The 17,969-nt window shown below is 37.3% G+C and overlaps 2 protein-coding genes across 2 annotated transcripts; both read right to left on the bottom strand.

Moving 5' to 3' along the window:
• Positions 1–8,367: 8,367 nt before the first annotated feature.
• Positions 8,368–13,054, bottom strand: LOC126793600 (chlorophyll a-b binding protein 7, chloroplastic). The gene is made up of 5 exons (XM_050520165.1): positions 12,719–13,054; positions 12,212–12,358; positions 10,506–10,638; positions 9,315–9,407; positions 8,368–8,804 (listed from the first exon to the last, which is right to left on the bottom strand). Exons 1-5 carry the CDS (start codon positions 13,027–13,029, stop codon positions 8,502–8,504), a joined length of 987 nt encoding a protein of 328 aa, XP_050376122.1. The 5' UTR covers positions 13,030–13,054; the 3' UTR covers positions 8,368–8,501.
• Positions 13,055–13,858: 804 nt separating this feature from the next.
• Positions 13,859–14,436, bottom strand: LOC126793609 (calvin cycle protein CP12-3, chloroplastic). The gene has a single exon (XM_050520176.1). The coding sequence runs from the start codon at positions 14,405–14,407 to the stop codon at positions 14,015–14,017; it is 393 nt and encodes a 130-aa protein (XP_050376133.1). The 5' UTR covers positions 14,408–14,436; the 3' UTR covers positions 13,859–14,014.
• Between the last annotated feature and the right edge of the window lie 3,533 nt (positions 14,437–17,969).

Genomic DNA, 17,969 nt, shown 5'->3' with positions numbered 1-17,969 from the left:
AGGGTTGGGAGTATGACGCTTTTGGGCATGGTTTTCCATCAAAGCACTACCTCTTATTTGCCATCTACTTGTGGTTTCCAAGGTTGCTATGCAATGGCAGCTAGTTGATAGCATGGGGATGGAATCTCCATCAATGAAAGCGGCGAGGATGATGTAGACGTCGTTCAGGCCTATGAATATGGACTTATAAAGGTGGGTTTTGGAAAGATTTAGTTAGTTTTTTCTAGCCTATCATTATCCTTGTATAAGTCGTAGAATACTCTCCATATTTATTATTATGGTTCATTTGAGCTCACTTTTTAATAAGGTATAATTGACCTATATTAAGTAAGTTTTGAATTTCGGCTTAAGACCTCTTATTTCTTATTCAATAAAAGTGGATTGGTTTGTAATAGTTATTGCGTCTAAGTTATAAAATTGAGTGATTTACCATTCGAAATACATCATGAGAGCATCCACACCCATAATTGGATTTGCTCAAGCAAATGGTAGGGCTAGAAGCAAATCAATTTCATATTTTGCTCAAGCAAATCGATTTTTTCACACATCCATTTACAATTTGCTTGAGCAATCCAATTTTGTCTTGTTGTGAAATAATTAATTTTTTTACCAGATATATTTACAACCAATAATAATTTGCCACGTGTCATTATCGACTCGATATTATCCAAAATGTCTGATAAAATTTTCGACTAATAGATAATTGACAGGTGTCACTGCCACGTGTCATTGTCGGTAAAATAATTGGAGCAGATTTCCGATAAGATTTTCGACTAGTAGAGAATTGACACGTGTCACTGTCGGCAAAATAATTAGACCAAATTTCTGATAAGATTTTCGACCAATTTGCTATAAAACGTCTAATATCATTCATTCTATACTCACACCATTGTGAAGAATCCGAGCATATAACTCATCTTTCAATCTAAACACTTAGCAACATTTCCTTGTTCATCACTCTGATGAATCCTTTCAGCTTCCACAATTTTTTCAGGCGGAGACAACGTCAACAAGAAGAGGATGACGATATGGAGCAATCATTCGTGAATCAGGTGGTCATGGCGGAAGCACAACACGATGATGAATCAACAAGACCAAGTGGTTCACGTCGCGGTAAAAAACCGAATAAGCCACGTCAGAGGCTATCTAGGGGAGTTTATAAAAAATTGAAGTAGTATTTATATGCAATTTTTTGGGAGAGTTTTGAAATTTTTGGGATTTTTTTACAATTTTTTGGGCTTATTTCCGTTATGATCAAATAGTAGCCGTTGTCAATTAATTCTGGCCGTTTGATCGAAATTTCTAATTCAAAATGGAAGGCCCAGATCTATTAAACCGTTGGCCAACTCGGTGAGACATGTGTCAGCCATTCATTAACGCACGCACCTAACATAAAAAAATTTCGCCCCGTGCCTGACGTCACCCATGGACGGTGGGCTCCGCCAAGCGGACGAGCAAACGCCGGAGCAAAACTTGCTCGAGCGATTGGGCGAGCAAATCAGCTCGTTTGACTAGGCGAGCAGCTCGCCTCCTCCTGCTCGCCGGTGCGAGCTTCATCTTCTCCTGCTCGAGCTCCTCCGGTCGGTCCCTCCTCCTGCTCGAGCACACCGCTTGCAGAAATTAGCCGGTGCGAATGCACTGATATGAGATGAGGCGAGCAACCCTTCCCGTGTGGGGAATCGGCCAAAAAATTGAGAGTAGAAGTATTTTATTTTATTTTTTGGTTACAAACGAGTTCTAGAAGATTGAAAATGAGAATAAACAAACTACAAAAGGACTACTGTATATTGAGAGCTTCTCCCAGCAGCCTAGCTCTAGTAAAGGTCTGTTTTTTTTTAAATACCTTTTCCCTCTACTTAAACAATTAAGGAAAAGGTAAGCGCCTAAAATGCAGCGGGAAGTGTGGGGGCCGTCGGAAATGAAATGCAGAAACGCGTGAGCGGATGATTTCATAATTGAGACAAGAAATGGGTGGTGGGTCCGTTTGGTATGAATTTGACCATAGAAAGAGAGAGAAGGGCCAAAGGCATTATTGGATTAATTTTTGTTGGATGTTTCTTTACCAAACAAAAACAAGAAAGTCTTGGATCATCACAAGTGGCGGTGCCGGCATTTGCAGCAGATTCACAGGGAACTGATGAAGGAACGCCGGGCTTTTGTTGACGCTTTCTCCGATCTCTTGTGTATATACCGGTAATGCCACTGCCGATTGCATTCCTATCTGTTTTCTTTCTCAGGGTTTCGAGATATATCTATGTCGACTCTATTGTTTGTTCAAGAGTAGATGTGATGTTTTCATGACAAATTTACTGTAGTACTGATATTCATGTGTATATCTCTCAATATGTCATTTGATTTTGGGTCTTCACTTATTTTCGTCCATTTTAATATTATCTTCTTTGTCTCTGTATTTATGAGGCAATCAGATTTATCCTCAAGTAAACAGACAAATCATTTGATTTATTTCCATCATCAAGCGCCAATATTTTATTTCCATAGATCATATCGTAGGAGTTTCATCAAGCAAAGTCTCATCTACCGTTTTAAATTGTTTTACGAATACAAGTCAAAAGACTCAAAAGTAGATAAAGAGGAGTGGGATTTGACACTCTCAAAATTTGAAGAACAAAATGAAAAATATCATCTTCTGTACGACATTGTCAATTGTTGGTGTTCGCAATTCACTGCAATATTCGGCAAGTACGTGACAACAAGTTACTTAGCTGTATCATCAACATGATATTAATTCACGTACTCACTACTCACTACCACGATTAACCCATACAATAGATTAAGCCATTGACCAAACTCCCTTCTAAGTGAGATTTACAATAGGAATCAAAAGTCAAAACAAGCTCATAATATTAAACTACCCGCCCTATCTTAAGCCTAAATTATAATAAAAGAAGTGTTCTTGCTCTAATAAATGGGCACTTAATTTCATAAGCAATATTCCAACTTGTCTTTCCAATTTAGTCGTACCGATACATGTATAGATACAGTCATGTCTCATGTTCCTGCTATAATCATAAAAAAAACTTTCACGAATTCACGTCTAATAATATTTTTGTTGTTTTTACTTTAAAGTTAAAACCTTGCCATTTCGCAAGTGGAGTTTCATGACATTTAGTCATGGCATTTCCTTCTAAGGCAGATAAAATATTTTTGATGTCTACGCTACTAAAACGTGTCGTGCTTTTCTGACAGAGACGTAGCAATTACTGAAAGTAGCAGAATTAGCCTGGGGTTGATTACATAATTATAGGACTGGGTTTGATTCAGGTATGAAATGTTTTGTGTTACAAAATTGGGGAAGGGAGTGACGCGCAAGTCTAAATTTTAGGCGTGGTATGTCCCTGTGGTCCTTAAATTTTCAATGAGAATCTAACCTTTAACTAAGGACAAAAGTGGAAGGTATCTTCACGTTCATAATATGTAGCTTTCAGTAGTTGGTTACTACTATCATAGTAATCATACTCTAGGATTCTTCGACTTGGTTGCAAATTTATGGTCTCATACTGTTTCCAATATTGAGAAAGCGAAAATGAGATGGTATACTAGAGATTTATTCTGCTAGATAAGCATATGGTTGTGCAACTAATCATTTGAGCTACATTGAATTACAAGCATGGTATTTGAGTTATCCCGTATTTTTCATTTTTTACATGAGTTAGGTCTAGTTTGATATAGCTTTGCTTTTAAATAATCAGTTTCTATGTCAGCTTTTAAATTCTATTATATTTGGTAAATTAAATTAAAGCAGTTTTTTCCTAAAATTACAGGTCAGTAAGCAGCTTTTAGAAGCAGCATCATGGTTGCTTTTAGAAGCTGCTGCCATAAAAAACACTAAGAAATAATATTATCAACTTTTGTAAAAAAATGTTTACCAAACACGAATACACAAAACTATTTTATTTTATAATTGATTCAATTTAAAGCACAACAACAACATATTTTTTAAAAAAGTCGTAGCAATACCAAACTAGCCCTTAAACTAGCTACCACTTACGAACCAAAAACAAGATTTGCACCACTTACCATTTGACCCAAAATTTGCACCCTCTTTACGCAAGGGAGTATCATTAGGGCGTACATATTTACAACTCATAACAAGAGGATTCTCACTTCACTTTTTCCATTTTGAGACAAACTGATTTATACCACTTTATACCACTTTATGTGGACATATTTGTGTGACAATTTCTTACCACGACTAAATTAAGCATTAAAACATATGATCTTGTAATTATTATGGAGAATACAAATCCATTTTATCTTTCATTAATTATAAGTGCAACACACTTTTTTAATAAATCCATTTGAATTTTTTTTTTCCAAAAGCTTCTTGTGTCTATAAGCAGCATATGCGGATTGCAGGCTTACTTTATACACTGCAACCGTACTCTAAAAGAGAAATTGTCATGTGATATATTTTGATGAATCGAATAATTTGATGATTTATTGATGCCTTGATGTTGATGGCCTCACGCCTTCACATTATAGGGGCAATGATGATGGCAATAACGCATGGAAATTAAAATGTAGCAAAAAAAGTGATGGACATTTTTGATTAGATATATCGAGACCCATTTTCATTTCCACCTACTTTTAGTTATTTTGATATTTCCACTCCATTAACATTTTTTTTTCAATTAAAAGAGCCGTTGTTACATTGATACCATCTCACTACTCACATTGATACCATCTCACTATTAATATTTATCCATACTATTAACAACTCAAACACAATTAATCAACTAAAATGGTTGTAAAAAAATATGACAATATTACTATTATATTTTATTTTAGATAAATTTTTAACATATAAAAAGTGTATAGGTAAATAAAAAATATAAAAAATATAAAAAATATAAAAAATAATTATTTATAACTTTATTCACTATCTTCGTGAATAACTTTCAAACGGTAACTTCCTCATTTTTTTTATTTTTTATATTAACATGTGTAGCATATATATGTGCCGAAAAGTATTTATTACGCTAGGCCAACATCATGCTTTGTTGATGGGAGACCAATGCATTTGATAGTGTTCACATAATCTTTCTCACGAAAATCTAACCTTCTCCTCAAACTTTCACTTCACATCACCCTACACCTAGCATCTCCACACATGCTCTATTAAAATAAAATTTATGATCTAACAATTAAAAAAGATTATCCTTTTGGGAGGCTGCTCCGAGTAGTGAGTACCTCGTAGGACCTCGACCCGCCTACTCAAAAGATAAGACAGTGGAAGAGTCAATTCTAAAAAATAAAATAAAAAGATTGATGACAAGGTTAGATTTTTATTAAAACTTATCTTGATCATGATATGGTTACTGATGATATAGTAGTTAATGGTTTGAAAAATAGTTATTTTATTTTATTTTATTATCTTATTTGTGTTTTTACCAGAATGCCCCTTAATTATTAAAAAAATAAATGAATATAAATTTTTGGAGTGTTGTAGTATTTTCACATGAGTTTTAGTTAATCAAACCTGTTTTTGTTATAATAGTATAAATTATTTCAATCATTCTAATATTAAGTCTGCTACTATTGGGTTGAGTTAGATCGAAAAAATACGTACTTGAATCAAGTACACGATACATTTTGTATATATATGAGGAAGAAAGGAAAGTAAAAAAGGAAAGTAAATTAATATGTCCAAGAAGAGAGCGAATTGAAAAGACATAGGATACGACCAATTTACACAAGGAAAAATACATGGAATGGGATTGGATTGCTTAACCGGTCCATCCTTCGTTAAGCAACATTTTGTGGCCAAAAGAAAGAAGGTAGAAGCAACCAATCCCATCAAACATGCATTGGCCGACTAGAACATTCACACTACATTTCAATCTTCTAATCCCAACTACACCAATTAGTTTGACCCAAATCAATGCCCCATTCTCATCAACAAGACAACAACAATCTAGAAGGATGAAGGTTAGAAATGGAATTTTTTTACCATATTGAGAAAAAGAGAAATTTTAAATTCACACCCTAATCACTTAATACACATCTATGTAATTTTGCAATTCGAATTAGATTTTATATTTATGTCAAATGACTAGAATGGTCATGTGTAACTAAAAATGTAAATATTAAAGATGAAAACTAATAAAGTACTAAAAATTTTACAAAGTTTCTATGTGTGTTACTTCTACTTATATAGAAATTTAAATGAAATTTGTTGATAAAAAATTCATTTATTTTTGTCCATAAAGGAATCATAATTTCTAAGTTTAGGACGCCAAATTTGTAATTTATGTTAAGAAATTAAATTTCTCCTTCCACTAGATTTCAAATTATTTTTTTCGTGCACACACCTCGTTGTTGCTTCATCTTTAGCAACAATTAGAGCTATGCCTTCTTCATCTTGTTTATTGTTTTAATGTTATAAGATCTGAAGAGCAATAAGGATTTCTCAAGAACAAGATATGTAATCAAATATGGACATTTATAAATGTCAGTATGTATAATTATATACTAATCATATCAAATAATTTAGACTATGTAATTAAATAAAAAAATATTTCATGATTTTTGTGACAAATGACATTTTAGGTATTATGAGTTGTGTATTTAGTAAAACAGTTTATTGAAAAATTTAATATGTGGTGTATTGAGTAAAGGGTGTGTATTCAGAAATTATTAGAGTGTATTTAAAACTTCTCTTAGAAAAATTAACAAATCCGTCACCATCTTTAAAATTTGTTTTCTAACATACTTGTATTATCTAATAATGAGTATCGAGGTGTACTCTAGTTGATTTCAAATCTGGACCCTTCGCTTAAGGCATAAAATTCTGACTCTATGCCTCTTCTTCTTTTGCTAGTATCCAATGGCTAATTGCTGATAGCTAGCTGGTGCCCATCAATTTCACATCTGGAATTGTTTAGTTTGATAAGGATGTACACCATCCAAGTTCCCCTATTATTATTTCTCCAAACTAAAAAAAAAAAATCCCAATTATTCAATTGCCTGAAGCAAGACTGGAAGATCACAAAAGGAGAAGCCAAAATTAGAGAAAACCTAAAGAGTAAAAGATGGGTAACCGCGTGCCCATAATGCCTAATGCAGATGGAAACTGAAGTTATCAGAAAGAAAGAAAAGAATATAGAAGAAGCAATGTACCACTATCATGCTTAGCTTCCCACATGAAACCACATGTAATGTGATAAACTAGATCAGAGTATAGAATTGAACTTGGGTCACTGTTTAGTATTGTTTACTTAACAAAACAAACACGGGTTTCTGCTTCTTCCACATGACCATCCTGAGAGGCTTGTTTTCAAAGGCATCACAGCACTTTGTGTACAGTTGTGTTGTCTCACTCATTATTAAAGAACTTCGGCTTCTTCCTTCTTTGATCCTATTTCAATTCAATATCACTTGTTGAAATGTTTGACTAGCACACCACATGTATGAGCCCTCTAATTGAAGTGGTCCAATTCAAGGTATTGCTCAAGCTTTTCCAAAAACAAGGTGCTAATTCTAGGCACGTCTCCACCCTACATCACATTCTGAGAACCACTACCTAACGTTAATAGAGAAAAAGGCTAAGACAGAAGGCGACTGGCAATCCTAAGGGAGGAAAGCTAAGACAGAAGGCGACTGCTGTATTCCAAAAGCATTGCAGCGTCTTAAACCCACCCGAAATAGTCACGAAAACGAAACAATCAACTCTAGATTGGCATTTGGGCCTTATGATTGTACTCTAATGCTGCGTTTGGAGGAGACTTTTCAAAAATCTTGAGAGATTCTGAAATATGGAATTGAGAACTTCGTTGTTATCCGAGTTTCCTTAACATAATTGATGTTGTTCTTTAAAAAAAAAAGAAAGTAAGATGGATCATTTATACGCATACCACTGCGTGGACTGCAGCTCATACTCAGCAAATGAAACATTAGGAATTAACGATGAAAATTGGACGTTTGATATGAGGACTGTTTGTAAACCATATATATGGAACTGTGTTGGGCTACCGTAAACCATTAGACCGGAAAAGTGATTACACCGTCGACCACCTAGTGCTAGTAAATCTTTTTTCTTTTTTCCTTTTCCTTCTTCTTTTGACAAAAGTTGTGTCAACCATTCTGTACACTATCTTCATATCCTCTCAAAAGAAAAGAAAAGAAAATAATGTACACTATTTTTTCCCCCAGTTATGGAAAAGCAAGTGACTTCAACACCCTCTTTAGCTCTTCCTAGTCTCCATCATATTCCATGTTATTTTTGGCCAATATGAGCTGGTTTGGGCCTCAAACAAGAGAGTCAATGAGACTTGTAGTGATTGATAGTTCTTGAGACATAAAGATTACATAGGAGGAAACTAATGAGAATATGTTACAGCCTTATAAACCTATTATAAGTACTCTGATACAATTGCTAATTAACCTCCTGTAAGATTTTACTTTTTTATTTTAATTTTAATTTTTACAGTCAGTCGGGTTTGCCCAGTAGTCTATAACATGTACATTACATATTAACAAGATTACATTAGGTTCAGTATTGACAATATATTATTATGCAGGGGATCTGAAATGTGTTCAAGTAGGTTCTGTACAGGGCCTTTACCTGTCAATGCTGCTTGACTGTAAAAGCCTAACCAGGCAACCATAGCTAGGCGCCCGTTCTTTATTTCTTTCACCTTCAACTCCTCGAAAGCTACAGGGTCTTTGGAGAGGTTCAAGGGATCAAAAAGCTCTCCTCCTGGGTAATTAATGTCACCTGGCAGGTAAATCCCCAGTGGCTCTAATGCTTCAATTCCACAGTATCTTGCATATTCTGGTCCAACCTAGCCACCATCAATATTTACAGTAAGTGAACTTCAAAACGATATCTGCATTAACAATCTAGGAAACACAAGTGTATACAAGGAAGATCTATGTCTTGTCAACCAGTAGTAGAAGTTTTATTCGTGCAACCTAAACAAGTCGCTGTTTTGGAACAGTGTGGTTTAAGCCATAACAACCATAACAACAGTCTGCAAGTTTATATGATCGTGAAGTCTTTGGGACAACAAATCTCCCTAGACTATGCAACAGAGACAAATTTTGTTCCAGTGAATTAAACTATCCTGGCTGATGTCAATAATAAGCCATTTTCAGAGTTAAATTCCATACTTTATCACCAAAAATAAATCAGACAATAAGAATCATGGATGGTAAGTTTTGTCACTTAAACGAGCCCCAGGATTCCCACTTCAGACAAACCAACTTGAATCAAGCACAATTTGACAGCTTGTTAAAACTCTAGCATTATAAAAAGTAAGCCATGCAAGAAGTGAGTTTCAATGATTCTTTACCATCAGAAGGACTTGGCATATGGCTATAACAATTACTCCTTGGCTTCCAGCTACATGGAGTCCTGGGATGCCAAGGTAGTCCAGTGTATCTCCCTGGTAAACATTGATAGGCCAGAAGGAAGAAGTTAATGGCAATGCACTTTGCATATGCTCATATGAAAATAAATAGTACATTTTTACTTAAATCCATTGAGAAAACGCATAAAATGACAGCATATCTGGGGCAGGGAGTGCAGTAACAGTTACTCCCTACAGCAATACCTCAGAAATAGTTGAGAGTTGATTGGATAGTATTCACTTCATATAGAAACCAACACCTGATAATGTTGCATATTATACCAAGATTACAAGATTGGGTTTATGCTTATCACTTCTAAACCCTTTGCCAATATGTGCTCGAGTTTTACCACAACTATATGGTCATATGCTGTAGGGTGTTGGTAACTTAGATAGAAATCAAAGGCTCCCAACTCAAGAAATTATATAAAACTAGCTTGTCAAGCAGGATGAGGTTGTATAATTCTGCCAAATACATGGTCTAACACAAAGGCAAAAATAAACACGTAGACGTTGATGAATCTAACCATCTTGTAACATTATGTTGCAGCTTGCTATTTGTCAAACAAAAAGGATTAGCATATTAACATATAACAGCTCTAAACATATTAGACTGAACATCAATCTCGTTAGGGCCATAACTACCTCCACATCTGAAAGGGGTTATGATCCTATAGATCCCCCAAGGCCAGAAGACGCAAAGAGTTACAGCAGCACATAATTTCACATGAAAAGAATTGAAATCCGAGGGAAAGATTTTATTTTCTATAGATATAACTGACTTGTGAGGAAATTACAAAGGGACAGGCACACTATCATGCCAGAGTCAAAACAACTAAAAGGCTGATTGTGTCTTGCTGATTGAATGAGTCGATGAGAGATAATCATTCTATGTCTCACAAGAGTGTGCAGTGTCCACTGTAAAACACACTGCAATTGATTGTCAAACTTCAGTTCCATTATCCATTATTTTGACCAAATAATCAGCAGAACTTGATCTCTAAATAAAAGATACATCATCATCTCAGCTAGAATAATATAGAATAAAGTATCCATTATCATTCCTAGAAATCAAGATCCAGTTGGCTGGTCTTCACAGGAAAACAAAGTTATATCATCCCAGAAAGTACTAACCTTAAGTTTTGAATAGCCGACTCGCCACCACACAGGCTCAACAAAGTGAAAGGCTCCTAACAGGTCTAAAATTTCTGGAACCAAAGCACCAAAGGCAGCTAGCATGGCCCAACGTGCATGGAGTATTTCAAAGCTGCAGTTTAACAAAGAATACTCTAATTATCTGACATTTAAATTTGTTACTTTACACACTCATTTAAAGCTACACAAGACCAATGCTGTACTAAACATGCAAAAAACTTTGAAAATCATCCTTTCAAAATAATGTTTACAGAACAGAGAATTTAGCTTATGAAAGCACTTGGAGCAAGTCAATGCAAAAGCAGTAACCACATTGAGATCACCCATCAGGAAAGTTTAAAAGGTACAGTTTTTTACCATTATAATTATCTTTTATTTACTTATTTTATTTATTATTTTAAGAACTCAGCTGCACAAGCTTCTGAGCTTTTGGAGAGTGAACAACTTAACTACTCAAGCTTCAGACCACTTGGAAAGTGAAGGAAAACATCAACAGTTTTCACCCCCTTTCTACGCATTATCTCGAGGAGTCATTTCTTGAGAAGAAATAATTAGCACCTTTGAGCGATCCAGCAGCAGTGGCACGGAAAAGCTCCTTCATATCTGCATTATTTTATTGCCTTTTGTAACCAAATCTCAACTCAACCGTGGACAGAAGGATCACCAGATGTAGTCATTGTTGACTATGGGCGGTTCTTGGGTAGACTGAAGTGAAGAGCCTGGGAAACAATGACTTCAACTATTGTCCCCAGCCACAATGCCTCCCAGAACTTACCCTGCGCATCTTGCCTACCGCAACCTAACAGCCATGCAAAGAACAGTCATCCATGAGATTTCAGAACTTAAAAGTGCCCTTCCCCACACATCTACAAATCACATATTTGTTCATCATCAGAATGTAGCAGAGAGAATCACTTTCCAAAGGTAATCTCCATAACCGCTTGGCAAACAAAACCAAACTTTCTTCAACAACTCACCAATAGGTCTGTCATTGCTATAAGTGATTCCAGATGTCTTCCTTAATATATTACAGAGAAAGTTTCCCATATCATCTCCAATTTCCTCGTCACCCAATTTTAGAATTTAAACACAGACAAGTAGTTGGCTGACTTTCTTGAACAGCTTGAACCTTTTTTTTGGGTCATAATAACAGCTTGAACCTGACTAAATACACCTCCTTGGAGAGGAAATATATCCTTCTAACATTGCATTATCCTCTACCTTGAGTACCTTCTGTATGACCAGATTCAGAAAGAACTGTGCTCTAGGATCATTCCCAGAAAAACTCCCTAGAAATTCAAGGCTAAGACCCAACAGTGCATCCCAAGGAGCATTTTACTCAAACCAGATGAACCATAAGAACGATCTAGATTCAGTGGTCTGAACCGGCTTTTCCTTATACTAGACACAATGAAATTAGTATGAGCTGCAAATGTCAGATGAGTAGACTTCAATAAGCTTTCTACCATGAAAGCTTCAATAAGCTTCATCTCCTTTGCCTTTTCTAGTAATCTGCTTAACACAAGCCTGTTGCCTCATTATCATATTCTAATTAAAAGTTTGTCACCCCTCTGTCTACAGTGATATATTAATTCTCAGATAAAATCATGTAGGACTCTAGTATATAACAAGCCAGAACTCAGTGGGAGGATTATATTGCAGACACAAATAAACATGCAGCTTACTTAAAATATCGCTGGAAAGCCTCCGGGTCTTTGCTCAGACCTACAACATCAAAACCATAATCCCCAGGTAGTTCACCAGTGAGATATTCAGGATAATCATACGGAATTGGACCAAGCCAGCGGGGACGCTCTTCTCCATACCACAAGCTGTGAATTACAAAATTTCAGTGCAAGCCAGTGATGCCATACATATCTTTTACCAGACACTCTATACACATAAAGAAACGAACAATAATTTACGAATATCGCCGAACAAGGTTCGCATTAAATTCCCCATTGATGGTATCTGATTAAAACCGTAGCAGATGACTAAGCCAGACACTACATAAGCCCTTGCTGCTTGCATACAATATGTAAATAGCTAGCACATTACAAACTACATTGAACAGTCTCTTAAGGTATAGGCTATTTATACAAAATGATTAACGAGTGATAAATGTTTCAGTCAGCTACATAACCATGGAGGAGTGTTTGGCATAAATTGAGAATGGCCACCGGAACAATTACCTCCGATTACGAGCATTTTGGGCCGAGGCCTTAAACCTGGAAGAATTCTCGACCGCAACTTTCTTCCTCTCCTCCAGTCGGCGCTGCAGCGACTCCCCCAGCGCGCTATTGGCTATGGCTTTGACGGCGGTGAATGGGACCGCCGAGAATACTACAACGCCCACAAGCTCTTGCCATGAAGCTGTGCAGAGAGAAGGACAACGGGCTTTGGGAAATGGGAGGTTGGGTGTGGATTTTAGGGCGAGAGATGGAGGGGGAGGAATGAAAGAGGAAAGGGAGGAAGGCGAAGCTGGTGGTCGAAGCAGCGCCATGGTGTCATCAGATAGCCTCTTTCGAATTTCGGACCTGGGGATTTAAATGCCTTTATTTTACCAATATATTTCAAACGCAGTTTTTTTTTTCTTTTAAGCAATTAATTTAGCAATGATGTGAATCATCTGATCCTCTGTATCCAAACCAAAATAATATGGAAATCTAGGTGTTACATATACCATCATTTATTTATCTTATATATTTTTCAAACGCTTCACTTCTACATATTCACACTTGATTTCGTATAACTTAGATATTTAAATTTAAACCAACTACGCTTCTAATGTCATACTCTGTATCCAAACCAAAATAATATGGAAATGTAGGTGTTACATATACCATCATTTATTTATCTTATATATTTTCAAACGCTTCACTTCTACATATTTGCACTTGATTTCGTATAACTTAGCTATCTAAATTTAAACCAACTACGCTTCTAATGTCATAACCGTTGTACCACCCGTATCAAAATTCAACCAACTAAAGTTGGTCCACGATTATCAACCCACCCCTGCAGCACCATCGGCCACCATTAGCAACATCAAACCTACATAGGCTCGCCGATTAACGCCATACCAAGAATTCGACACGGCCGATCTAGGGTCTTGGACAAGGCCATAAAAATTTAATTAAGGAAGACTAAAGTACTATGGTTCTTGCTTGCTCTTCCATTACTAGAGTAGCAAGAATTCATCAACTCCCTATGCATTCTTGTGTTTAGTCCCAAAACAAAAACGTACTTCTTTGTGTTTTTTTCTGTTTTATTGTAAGCTTCTAGTTTAGCTCCCTATTGATATCAAAATATAAAGGACCAATGTAATGATGTACAAAGAAACACGTCATAACAGGTTTCATTCCTTCCTTGATCGAACAAACATAATAGTTAGAACATTACAGTCGGTTATTACTGAACTAATACACATCAAATCTGAGCACAGCAGCACACAATCTATATAAGACAATGATGCAGATGGATGATGATCAATCCTCGTAGATTCGACACTCCTCGGTCTCAGGATTATCCTCGCAATACGACTCGAGAGGATCACTGTCCTTCAACTTGAGCCTGAGATCGGCCTTGGCTTGACTCACCTCCTCCACCTCGTCCCACGCCACCTTGCACTCGTCCGTGATCGGATTTCCCTCGCCGCACACCTCCTTGGCTTCCAGAACCTTCTTCTCGATCATCTCCGTCAGCTTCTTCTCCCTCATCTGCGTCCCCTTGAACTTGGCCACCGCCATCACTCTCATCCCAACCTCCCTCCTCTGCCCCACCGGGTTCACAACCCGAACCGCAAAGGACGCCAACGCCGACGGTCTGACGTTGCTGGAGAAACGAAGAGTGCAAAGTGTTGGAGTTGATAAGCTCGACATGGTTTTCGAATTGGATCCAAAGTTTCTCCTTTAGGGTGCAACAAACTAATAATGGAAGAGACCTTGGTTGGACTTAACCATGGTTAGTAAATTAACTCAAATTCCAGTTTGAGATTAGTTGATCAGAATTCCCAAAATACCCCCATGATGTACTGCTTTCAAGATTAGTGGGTATGTAACAGTCACATGAATAATTCAAGTTTTTAAGTGTGATTGATTTGCTGTACGACATCGTTATCCACACCAACAAATTGTCGTTTGGATAGATAATGTTCAAAATGCATCCCAATCTTTTGTTGCCATCTTTCTCTTCCTTCCACATAATAATGCTCGTAGCCCACGGTTACTAGTTACTACTCTCCTTTCTGCATTGTTCGTTTTGTGTTAAGGGATCTAGCACATTGGTGATTTTTGGTGTATGGTCTTTGTTTGTTATATTTATTGTTTTAATGCGGAAGACTAGATGTGTCAATGTCACATGATTCAAAATGAATCATTTTCAAGCATGTCTAAAACGCTCGTACGATAATTTTTTGGCCATGAAAATGTAGGTATGTCATAGTACGTGAACTACTTTGTCACATTGTTACTGTGAGATTCCGGCGGGGCTAGAATCTTGACTATCATGGGAAAGTGCACCATCTCCAATTACCTGAAAACCATGAGCACACGGTTCACGGGTGAAAACCGGGCTGACCGGTGTTCAACGCTCCAATGCCTAAGTGAGTTATAAAGATGGACATATAGAGTTAGGTATGAGAAGAGGAGAGTGAAGCCTTATCTTGTTTGTAGAGAGGAGATGTCTATTTATAGAGCCAAATATGGTGTGGTCATTGAAATTACCAAATTGCCCTTGCAAGGCTAATAATGCATGTAATGGGCTTTTGGGCTTGACTGAACCCTAAAGTGGTGATTTTAGGGCTACGGTAGTCAAGTGTAAAGTGAATAATTCCAATATTTAGCCCTTTAAGGGCGTATCGTTAACAAGTCCACAAAATCCACAGTCAAGAGACTCTTGGATGAGGACTTTATCAAATAAAACATCAGGAGTGTGAGCCTGAACGAGTGCCGAAGCATTAATGGTAACACTACCAGTCCCCCAAGTCCCCATGCAAGAGAGGGGAAAGACCGAGGCTGTCACGTGGTTGGTAGCCGCAAGCTCTAACCGATGGGTCAAAGAGGACCGAAGGGATAATACAATAATGAGTGTGAAGTGTGCCATGTCCATGAGACATGTGATGGCGAAGCATGATTAGCATGTGAGTGAGACGTGATGGGTATGCACATGATGCACAATGAGTATGTGTGGCGGGATGATGTATAAGTCCCCTGATTTTTGGGTCATGGTGGTGTGCATGCAAGAGAGGGATGGAACGGGCATAAAGATGCAAGGTCTCAGAGAGATCATATGAGGAGATACGTATGGTTATGGGAGAACCAAAGTCAAGACATAGAGACGAATGTTACAATTCGAAAGAACAAGTGGTGGCGTATACAATGTGCCGACAAGTGTGGTCATGATCTGGGGGATCATATGGCGATGTGTAACACGTGGTTGCTTGTAAGTGAGTGCTAGAGTGCCTACGTACCCGTGCATGAGATCAAATCAAACGTAGTTCCGTTGAAGCTAAGCCAGGCTGTGTCGGGGAGTGCCAAGGACTCACCTCGGTTGGCGTGGCGAGTATGCGTGTAACGCATGAGGACGTGTGGCGGGTGAGATGCATAAGTCCCATGATATCATGTGGCCCTCCTTCTAGCGCTAATTGTTACTGTGGAATTTCGACGAGGCTAGAATCTTGAGTATCACGGGAAAACGCACCATCTTCGATTACCTAAAAACGATGAGCACACGACGTCACAGGGTGAAAACCGGGCTGACCGGCCTTTAATGCTCCGATGCTAAGTCAGCTACAAAGATGGATGTGTAGAGTTAGGTAGGAGAATAGGCGAGAGTGGAGGCTTACCTTGTTTGTAGAGAGGAGCTATATATTTATAGAGCCAAATAAGGGGTCATTGAAATTATCAAACTGCCCATGCAAGACTAATAATGCTTCTAGTAGGCTTTTATGCCTAATTGGACCCTAAAGTGATGATTTTAGGGCTACGATAGCCAAGTGTAAGGCGAATAATTCTGATGTTTAGCCATTTAAAGGGCGTATCGTTAATACACACTATTTGTGAGAATATGGAAAAATATCTTAAAGATGTTTGTCACAATGGCGTATATAAAGTGTGAAAATTAAGTAAGTGGAAGAAATTTCATAAAAATTAGCATGGTTTGGACTTCCATACCAAAAGGAGTGATGTAAATCATTAACACCTCATGAGTAAATGTTTATAATGTACGTGAACAAATGATATAAGATAGTCTTATAATGTGAAAGATATCTTATAACAATTGAAATTAATGAAGTGAAAGAAAAAAATGTATCACTATAGTCATCATGTATGTGAGTGCAAATTTCAAATTTCTATAAAGATATGTGGGAAAAATTATTTTAGATATTTGAGAAATTTAATAGCCTTTTGTTGTAGAAGAATTACTCTATGTAATCTTCCGATGTATCTTGTCCTAATTAGTATAGATTAGTCTAGATAAATAAGGATATATAATCATTGAATATACGTGATACTCAATGTAATGCCGATATAAAGGCATCCCTTATCAATGAATAAAGATGTTGTTTCTCCCTATTTTGATGCGTATTACATTCTTATGTAACATGTTATGAGCACGTAGTTCTAACTCTGAGTTCCTAGGTCTAGAACCCTAATTTCTGAAAAATTCGACAGAAGAAAAAAAATCATGAAAAATCCTTCTGTTGAAAAAAAAAATGCATAATAGACAAGAAAAAAAAATACAAAACCAAAAATCAGTTTGACTTAGGGCACCCAGAAATTTGATCTGGGCACCCCTATCTTCCTCCAACCTGGTGTCGGCGAGCACACACATCTACGATGCTGCTTTAACGCATAGCGCTGTCGAAATCAAATCCGGTCGCGCCCGACCCAGCCTTGGGTGTCGCAGCCCAGAACTCCGGCCTTCTCCTTGTCCCTGGGTTCCAATCTGGGCGTACACACAACCCCTTAGATGGATCCTCGACACAACCCAACACCTGGCTCGAGCCGACATCCTCCAAGTGCCGCCACGCTCCTCTTGTCCCGTTTGGCACCTCCGTCCATCGAGCCTCCCCGGCGCAGCAGCAACAAGCTTGACCCGAATGCTTAGGCTCCGACCCGGTCATCCTTCTCCAGCTTGACCCGACTTGGTTGAAGAGGTTTTTACCTCTTTCGGTAAATCAATAAATTGATAAATGAGGAATGATAATTTTTCTCCGGTAAAAGTTTTTTTACCCTACTGTCACTTCAGTAATTTCATTTTTATTTTTACTGATTTCCTATGTGATGAATTTAAACTAACCATATGTTTTTATTTTGGTGAAATTTATAACATGACGATACGAAATCGAACGGCGAGAGTTATTTCGCGATGTATATATGTGGAATAAAGCAAGAGCAAGTATTACATTGTTTATTTGGCAGACAACCAATTGTGTTTTAA

The sequence above is a fragment of the Argentina anserina genome, chromosome 5, assembly GCF_933775445.1.
Source record: "Argentina anserina chromosome 5, drPotAnse1.1, whole genome shotgun sequence".
NCBI lineage: Eukaryota > Viridiplantae > Streptophyta > Magnoliopsida > Rosales > Rosaceae > Argentina > Argentina anserina.
The sequence above is the reverse complement of the archived record's forward strand: the minus strand, read 5'-3'. Positions and strand labels throughout refer to the sequence as shown.

Bases quoted from the DNA above. Each gene is read 5' to 3' on its own strand.
- LOC126793609 (XM_050520176.1), bottom strand. From the start codon at position 14,407: ATGTCGAGCTTATCAACTCCAACACTTTGCACTCTTCGTTTCTCCAGC.
- LOC126793600 (XM_050520165.1), bottom strand. From the start codon at position 13,029: ATGGCGCTGCTTCGACCACCAGCTTCGCCTTCCTCCCTTTCCTCTTTC. The intron at 10,639-12,211 runs GTAAGCTGCATG...GTTAAACTGCAG, and splicing joins GCTTTCCAGCGATATTTTAA to CTTTGAAATACTCCATGCAC. The intron at 8,805-9,314 runs GTAAAGAATCAT...GATGGTGGCTAG, and splicing joins TATGCCAAGTCCTTCTGATG to GTTGGACCAGAATATGCAAG.